Below are 9,218 nucleotides of genomic sequence, written 5' to 3'. Positions count from 1 at the left end.
AAAAAACACATATGAAATGTGTCTAGAAGTCTATTTGTTGATTCACTTAAGACATTAAAAGACATTTTTGTGCTAAGAGGATGAAGTGCCTGATGCACAACTTGAAAACTTGAGTTTAGATTCCCCAGAACCTGGCATGATGCTACCCAGCATCGGACGGAGGACTGAGGCAGGAGGATTCCTGGAGCAGCCAGCTAGTCCGGCTGGATTATGTATTTCAGGCTCTGTGAGAGACGCTGTCTCAAGAAATGAAGGCACCTGACGTTGACCTCTGGCCACATCACCCAAATCTGGATCCACACTAACCAGTGTGTATGGCAGCACTTAGACTCCACCAGAACAAAGTGCAAACAACAGGATCTCCTCGCTCTTTAGTTAACCCAAGTATCGAAAATATTATCTTTCAGCAAATAATTAGTATAGAAACAGTTGGTTTTCTTCTTATTTCGATTCCTTAAATGCAGATGTCTTTACCCAGAGTCCTCATATGTCTTTACCCATAAGTCCTCTGCAGCCTCTATTTCTGTTTTGGACAAACAGGGATGAGATCTGAGGGTGATGGGTGCCCTGATGTGTCCTGGCAGTGCCCTGAGCTGCTCTGGTTCTTGGCCCGCATTCTACGGTGCTGACCGAGGGGCGCTGGCGTGGTGGCAGTGTATGCTTTGGGGAGTCTTTTTTAATGTTGTACAGGATATCAGACCTCCAGTTTGTCCTGTAAATCCTGGGAGCTTAATTTGCACACATATAAAATAAAATCATACTGCAACTGGTATGGGAACAGTGGGCGATGCTCAGGCTGGGGAGAAGCACATTAGGTCAGTGCTATTCAGGACACACCCACTGGCAGATAGAATGTAAAAATCTTCTTTCAATATGCTTATGAAGACTGTTGTGTGTGGAGAGGAACAAGTGTTACTACCGACCTGTTTCCCCAAGCCGAAGAACACCATTTGTGACCCTCCCCACACAGGAGAAGGGCAGAGTCCCTGTTACTGTGTGGGGATGTCATGGTTGGCAGGGGGTCTCCATTGCTACAGGGTGGTGAAGGTTTGTCTCTTCTTTGAAAAGTGATTGAGCAAATAGGAACCAACTTGGTCTCAGAGTTGGGGATTAAATCAGTGAACAGAAATGACTGATTCAAGTCACTGTGATAGGTAGAAGAAAAGGCAGGTGCAATAATTAAGTATAAACTGGAGTGGTGATAGCATAAGGCCGACACTGGCAGGGTTTGTGTGTGTGTGTGTGTGTGTGTGTGTGTGTGTGTGTGGTGTGTGTGTGGTGTGTGTGTGTGTGTGTGTGTGTGGTGTGTGTGTGTATGTGTGGGGTGTGTGTGTGGTGTGTGTGGTGTGTGGTGTGTGTGTGTGGTGTGTGGTGTGTGTGTGGTGTGTGTGTGTGTGTGTGTGGTGTGTGTGTGGTGTGTGTGTGTATGTGTGGGGTGTGTGGGGTGTGTGTGTGTGTGTGTGTGTGGTGTGTGTGTGGGTGTGTGTGGGTGTGTGTGGGGTGTGTGTGTATGTGTGGGGGTGTGTGTGGTGTGTGTGGGGTGTGTGTGTGGTGTGTGTGGTGTGTGTGTGGTGTGTGTGGTGTGTGTGTGTGTGTGTGTGTGTGTGTGTGTGTGTGTGTATGTGTGGGGTGTGTGTGTGTGTGTGTGGTATGTGTGTGGTGTGTGTGGTGTGTGTGTGTGTGTGTGGGTGTGTGTGTGGTGTGTGGTGTATTGTGGGGTGTGGGGTGTGTGGGGTGTGTGTGGTGGTGTGTTGTGGTGTTGTGTGGGTGTGTGTGGGGTGTGTGTGTATGTGTGGGGTGTGTGTGGGGTGTGGGGGTGTGTGTGGTGTGTGTGGTGTGTGTGTGTGTGTGTGTGTGTGGGGGGTGTGTGTGTGGTGTGTGTGTGTATGTGTGGGGTGTGTGTGTGGTGTGTGTGTGGTGTGTGTGTGTGTGTGTGTGGTGTGTGTGTGGTGTGTGTGTGTATGTGTGGGGTGTGGGGTGTGTGTGTGTGTGTGGGGTGTGGGGTGTGTGTGGGGTGTGTGGGGTGTGGGGGGGGGGTGTGGTGTGTGTGTGGTGTGTGGTGTGTGTGTGGTGGGGTGTGTGTGGGGTGTGTGTGGTGTGTGTGTGTATGTGTGGGGTGTGTGTGGGATGTGGGGGTGTGGTGTGTGTGTGTGTGTGGTGTGTGTGTGGTGTGTGTGTGGGTGTGTGTGGGGTGTGTGGGGTGTGTGTGTGTGTGTGTGGGGTGTGTGGGGTGTGTGTGGTGTGTGTGTGGGGTGTGTGGGGGGTGTGGGGTGTGTGTGTGTGGTGTGTGTGTTGTGTGTGTGTGTGTGTGTGTGTGTGTGTGTGTGTGTGTGTAGGGGGGCAACAATGAAGTCCAGAGGAAAGAATGAGGTACAAATCCTGGGAGGATGAATGCCCCAGGCTGTGACCAGCAGACCCAGCCTCTGTGCCCCTGTACCCCTCAGGGCAACACTCTCCAGATCTAACAGATCCTGTTTTTCTTACCTGACCATGGCCTTGGGGATGAGAGGCCTTTTAATTCTAATTCTTACCCAGATATGTTAAGAAAAGCCAGTCTGTTAGATGGAAACTTTCAGCCTCTGGTATCTCAAGGCTCTGTGATCATTTGAGAAAGGAGCCAGACTTTCTTGACCTCATGAGCCTGAGGTTCTTATGGGAATAGGCTAGCTATCTGTGGGTGCTTAGTAAAGTGATGAAGTGACTACCGGGCAGACAGGGTAGCCCCTCTGTGAAAGTGGGATGTATGTTCTCTGCGGACCTGACACACATTTGACTCTCTAGTATTTTGAAGGTTTCCTTCCATGATCTTGTTTTTATTCTAAATAGACAAATATTGGTACAGTGTGTGTGTGTGTGTGTGTGTGTGTGTGTGTGTGTGTGTGTCTATGCCATCTTCTTGGTGGCAGGCGCCTGTACCCACTGAGCCATCTTACCAGCCCTGATGCCTATTTTATAAAGGTTAAACTGAGGCGATGCCCATAGCGTGACCACAGTAGCTGGATGTAGGAGGTATTAGCCGTAAATACGCTTTGCGTGCTTCTTGTGCATGGTCCATGTCTGTGTCTGTGTGACGTTCCAGTGACGGAGGGCAGCTGGGTGTGAGTCAGGTCTCACGCTCTCCCATGATCCAATAGGGAGAGTGGCACAGCAGTTATCAGTCACAGCCTGGAACGATATTCACTTTGTTTCTCAGTACATGTTGGCTCCCACGCCCTCTGTCCCTCTTTGGTCCCCATAGCTAGGAAGTGTTGATTCTGGTGGTGGCCCTCCGTCATGTTGCCCCTGCTGAAGGCAGGCTGCCCTCAGCCCTGGAATGATCTCCCATATGCCTACCTCTTCTCCCTGGTGCTGCTTACACTAAGCCCAGACCTGCCGGGTCCAGCTCGAGGAGTCTGGAGCCCTGGCTGCCTGAATAGCAGGCCTGAGGAGCTGAAGTTTCTAGAATACGCTGTTTGTATGGAAAATACACAGCAAGCTCCACTGGCCTGTGGGCAGCCCTGAGCAATGACCACTCAGTGGCGGGCGTCCATGTCTGACAGGAGTTCCCATGACCTGGGCAAACACTAGACAGTGTGAACAGGACTCAAGTGTGAGCAGTGTGAGCACACTCTGCTCTTGTGATGGCGTTGTACCTTCTTCTACAGGACAGCATGTCAATTGGGCACAGATGCATCAAATGTCTTAGCTAACGAGAAGGCTAAGTCGTTCTACATTGTCCATAGAGAGGGGAGAAGATGCTGTTTGTCTCTTGTGGACATTTTTTTCTGAATGGAGGAAGGAGGAAGGGAATCTCATATGTGGAACAAAAGAGCTGTATTGTGCTCCAAGATTTTTTTTTTTTACCTTGACCAGGAAGCTTAGACCCAGCTCTGTTAGTGTGATATGGAGAAGGAATTCCCAAACTTAAGATGGAAGGAGATTCAACTTCGAGCGTCTTTTGAGGCTGGGTGGAAAGGCCCGAGGTCCGTCACCGTGATGCCGGGGTCAGTCCATGGCCATCTTGAGGAAGGTTAGGATCCTTAAGAAGATTCTTAAACTTCTAGTGTTTGACACTTAGCTACAAGGAGCTGGCATCCAGAAGTATCATAGCTTTGGGATATGCTTATAAAGTGGAGGCCATCATAGTCGGCAGGCTCCAAACAAGGCTTGCTTAAAAAGGAAAATGTGTAAGCCTAAGTAACGTCCTGGTGGAAAATCTTTGCCTGTGGGTGGCCACAAGTTACGGAAGGTGACATAAAAGTGACACACATTAAAAGGCTCGCCCTTTGACAACAATACTAGGTATTTTTGGACTGCTACCAGATTTATTTATTTATTTTATTATTATTTATGTTTTGTGAGACAGAGTTTTACTCTGTAGCCCAGGCTATCCTGTAACTCATCCTATGTAGCCCAGGCTGTCCTTGAACTTGCAGTCATCTCCTTGCCTCTGCATCCTGAGTGCTGGCATTACAGGTCTGTCCAGCCCACACAGCTGTCTTACTGTCAAGTCTCATCTGAGACCTGGAAGTAGAGATTAAGAAGAAGGCGGGACTCAAGACCGTAGAAGAGAGGCAGCAGAGATGGGGGAACCAGACATCAGGATTTACGAATGCCATTTGTGCCTGCATTCGTGAAGGTTGCTGGGAGGAGCTCTTGGTTTAGATTGAAAGAAAACATGATCCTCATGAAACAGGTTAACAATAGTGAAGGCAGAATATTGGGCAGGGGATAGAGACTGGAAGTGGAAATTCATAATTTCAAATTAAGAGCCAACACCAGGATTCCATCAAAGGACTGTTGGGTGTGGGGTTTGTTTGTTTGTTTTGTCATCAGGATAGATTTAAAGTCTGGATATTTTGGCCTCAGAACACAGATCAGTTCTTTGCCCCACGCCTTCCCATTTGATGAAGTGGTACCTCCTCCCATTTCTAGCTAAGCCTCAAATCTAGAAGTAAATTTTTTTCTTCCGCCCCCTTTTTTCCCCTGCTCATCCTTCATATTCACAAAACCATTCTTCCAGGCCATGCCCAGACCTCCTCTCCTGGGCTTTGCCCTGTACACTTTGTTCTCTGCATATCGCTGCTAGCAAGGCAGCCCCCACTGACCCTTGTGTGCCTCTTATGGAAGTGTGCCTGCAGCTCGCACAGGCCCTGCCATCCCTGTGTAGCACTGCTATCTGCTGTCTGTGCTTTCTTCTGTTTGGTGATGATGCCTGATGTTGTTCCTGCCATAAGTCCCTGAGCACTGGCCAGTTGGCCTATCCGAGGTGTGCCCTTCCCCCACCTCACCCTTCATCCAAACCATTGACTCCTTCTCGGCTGCCCTACAGCAGCATTCTAGAGACTCTTTCCCTGACCTCTCACATAGAAATAGCTTCTCAGAAGTCTGTTCTTTGGAGAATAAGGCTGCACTCTCAGCTTTGTCTAATCTTAGCAGGACTTGCGTGTCTTCCCCAAGAGAGCAGACACCTGTCCTGCCTTGTCCACTGTCTTCCCAGTAGGCAGTGCAAGGTGAGAGAAGCCTATTCCTTAGCTGAGCGTGAGGACGTGCATGGGTGACCCCTGCCCAAGGAAGCCACCGACAGCACCTGTGGTGGTCTTCCTTCCTCTGGGGTCTGATGACTGGTCCTCTCTTCCCTTGTAGCCGCCCGTGCCAGCTGCCCTTTCCTTCCACGATGCAGCAGCATAGCCCCATGTCCTCTCAGACTTCCTCCATCAGTGGGCCTCTGCACTCCGTCTCCCTGCCTCTTCCGCTTCCCATGAGCCTGGCAGCTCCGCAGCCTCCACCGGCCTCCCCCAGCCAGCAGCTTGGACCAGACGCCTTTGCGATTGTGGAGCGAGCCCAACAAATGGTGGAGATCCTCACAGAGGAGAACCGTGTGCTTCACCAGGAGCTTCAGGGCTGCTATGACAACGCCGACAAGCTCCACAAGGTAATTGCTGAGGTAATTTGATGGATCATGGGGGAACAGAGAGGTAAATAATGGGCTGTCACTGGCACGAGACCACTCGGTTCTTGAGTACAGCATGGATCCTAGAGATCTTATGAATCTGAGGGCCTGTCTTGGCACTTCCTGTTTCAAATGCAATTCAGAGGAAAGAAGATCCTTGACAGCCATACTATGAACACAATTCTGGGCACACCAGCCACTCATGATCACTCTAGAAGACATAGAAAGGCTTCTTGAAGAGTGGGACAAACGGCCTGTGGGAAAATCACATGGTACCAAAGGAACCTTGCTCTTTCAGCTCCACCCCATTTAGGTAACATGTCTATTCCAGGGAGGGGCTGGAAACATGGCTTTGGCCTTCTGGTGACCAGGGTGATGGCACCAGTGCCTCTTACCCATGGTTTAAGGCTCTACCATAACTGTCACCTGAGCGTCCATGTGTGCTAGCCTCTTTTAGTCCCCCCCCTTTTTTTGTATTATTCTATTCATCTAAAAATCTTTGCCAGTTGGCTTATAAAATAATGAGTTCCAGCCTAACATTTTCATCCACTGTGTCATGACATCTGACTTTGCTTACAGTCCCTTTACCCCGTTGCAGACTCTTGTCCCCTCTCCTGTGCGTCCCTTTCTTCCTGCAAACAGCCCTTTCAAATGTCGTGTGCTATACACTTATATTTTTAAAAATACACTCACAGCCAGGAGTGGTAGCACATGCCTTTAATCCCAGCACTCTGGAGGCAGAGGCAGGTGGATCGTTGTGAGTTCGCGGGCCAGGCTAGTCTACAAAGCGAGTCCAGGACAGCCAAGGCTACACAGAGAAACCCTGTCTTGAAAAAAAAAAATATGCTCACTATATAAGAAAAAACATGTGTGATTCTGAGTCTGGCTTGCTTCACGTAAATAGTGGTCTCCAGTTCAAGCCACTTCCCTGCAAATGACATAAGTTAGTTTTCCTTTGGAGCTGAGTAAAGCTGCATTGTGTATTAAATCACATTTTCCTTACCCGTTTGTCTGTTGGATGGGTGTCCGGGTTGGTCTCACATCTTTCTTGGCTGTCATCTCCTCCAGTCTGCCCTGTGCTCCACAGCACTGCACTAGACGTTGTTGGGAGTCACTTGGGAACCTTCCTATGCTAGACTCCCTTTATGCCAGTTACGGACTTGTGGATCTGTCTTCACAGCAGGTTGGCATTCTTGGCTTGGTAAAATATGAGCAAATAAACTCAGACCTACAGTTTCAATCCCATGCCTTGCAAGTCCTCCATACGAAGAGGTTTTCCACTGCGCATCTGTTCGCAGTTAGGTACAACCGTATTAGTTTTCTGTAGCGCTGTCTCACAGACAACACTCAGTAATGAAGCCCAGCCTGGCAAGGAGACAGGAGCAGGGCCTCTGGAAAGAATGTTTCCCCCCACTTTAATATCTTCCTCATGTGAAGTTGGAACTTCATTAATCATTATAAGTGATAATAATACAAAAATATTTAAGGGGGCTGGAGATCTGGCTTAGTGGTTAAGAGTACTTGCTGCTCTTGCAGAAGACCGGAGTCTCCTTCAGGGGACATATTAGATGATTCACATCTGCCTGGAACTCCAAGGGATCCAACACCCTCTTCTGGACTCCTTAGATACTCCCACACTTATGGTGTGCATGCGTGTGTGCAATACATGTATGTAAATAATAAGCAAATAAGTAAATTAAAAATACACACACACACACACACACACACACACACATATATATATATATATATATATATATATTGTTTTTTGAGATAGCATTTCAATCCCTGTCTGTCCTGGACTCACTTTGTAGACCAAGCTGGCCTCAAACTCACAGAGATCTGCCAGCCTCTGCCTTCCCCAAGTGCTGGGATTACAGGCATGTGCCACCACTCCCAGCTTATAAATAAAATCTTTTAAAAGTAGTATTTCGGTTAGTTTAGCTTCATCCCTTCCTCCTGTCGGTACAGAGAAACTTTTGCTGGGTAACGTCACACAGCATGCCCAGAGTCTATTCTCAGAGGGTTGCTGTGGCTCTTAGGGGTAGGAGGAGGAGCAGAAGGGAGCAGAGGTGGAAGTCGAGGCCCAGAAAGACAGCCGTGAAGATGTAGGCTTCACACTCGGGCCATCACACTGCCAACATCACGGAAGCCCTGGCACAAATGCTGCTTCAACGCTGGGTCTTTCTTACAGTTTGAAAAAGAGCTGCAGAGGATTTCGGAAGCCTACGAGAGCCTGGTCAAGTCCACCAGCAAGCGCGAGTCTCTGGACAAGGCAATGCGAAACAAGCTAGAAGGCGAGATCAGGAGACTTCATGACTTCAACAGAGATCTCCGAGGTCTGTCGTGTCCCTTTTCTGCCATCATGGCAAGTGTCTTTCTTGACCATTGTTTTTAACTTCATTGCATGTGTGTGTTTACTTCAGAGGACAGCTTTTGAGCGTTGGTTTTCTCTGTCTTGTTGAGGTACGGCCTCTCTTGGTTCTGCCCTAGTTGATGCTCCAGCCTAGCTGTCTTAGGGACTTGTGATGCCTGGGGTTATGGGTGCAAATCCCTGCATCTGCCTTTTGTGTATGTTTTTTGGGGGGTCCTGGGGTCTGGGTCTTGTACCCAGGTAGTTTGGCCTTTGTAGTTAGCCTTTTTACCTGCTGAGATATCTAGCCAGCCTCACCTTTTTTTGAGACTAGATCTCTTGATGAACCTGGAGCTGATACAACTAGGCTGGCAGGGCGTCAAGCCCCAGGATCACTCTGCCTCCCCTGTATGCAGCTTTTACATGAGTGTTAGGATCAAACTCAAGTCATTATGAGTGAACCTTACTAACAACCACCTTTCCAGCTCCCCCCCTTTGCCCCAAGATTTTTCTTATGATAGCTTGAAAAATACAGTATTGTTCCTGCTCCCAAATGGCTCATTCTGAGACCCTGACCAACACCCCTGACTTCATACACAGCTCTAGGCACTGACCATATTTCTCAGTTGTGTGATGACTTAGGCTCATTTCTCCTTTGCAGATCGGCTGGAGACCGCCAACAGGCAGCTATCCAGCAGGGACTATGATGGGCACGAAGACAAAGCCGCGGAGAGCCATTACGTGTCACAGAGTGAGTATGTGTGTCTACCCCCAAAGCTTTTCTCTTCAGATTGCAGGAGCCTGGAGCAAGGGTCATACCAACTTCTAGGAGGTTTTGTGCTGTTTGCTTTTGTGACCCACAGTCCTGGGCTGAGCATCTCCTCAGTCAGTCAGGGGCAAAGCTGAGCTGTCAGACCTCATCTCAGTGATGCT

General features: G+C 48.9%; 1 protein-coding gene across 1 annotated transcript in view; it reads left to right on the top strand.

Moving 5' to 3' along the window:
• The window catches only part of Amotl1 (angiomotin like 1), a 66,175-nt gene that overhangs the window by 32,552 nt on the left and 24,405 nt on the right, over positions 1-9,218 (top strand). The window contains exons 4-6 of the mRNA XM_051155921.1: positions 5,626-5,914; positions 8,127-8,271; positions 8,947-9,036. Coding sequence (XP_051011878.1) covers positions 5,626-5,914; positions 8,127-8,271; positions 8,947-9,036 — 524 coding nt within the window. The remainder of the gene's footprint in view (positions 1-5,625; positions 5,915-8,126; positions 8,272-8,946; positions 9,037-9,218) is intronic.

Source organism: Acomys russatus, chromosome 14 (genome assembly GCF_903995435.1).
Source record: "Acomys russatus chromosome 14, mAcoRus1.1, whole genome shotgun sequence".
Classification (NCBI taxonomy): domain Eukaryota; kingdom Metazoa; phylum Chordata; class Mammalia; order Rodentia; family Muridae; genus Acomys; species Acomys russatus.
The sequence above is the reverse complement of the archived record's forward strand: the minus strand, read 5'-3'. Positions and strand labels throughout refer to the sequence as shown.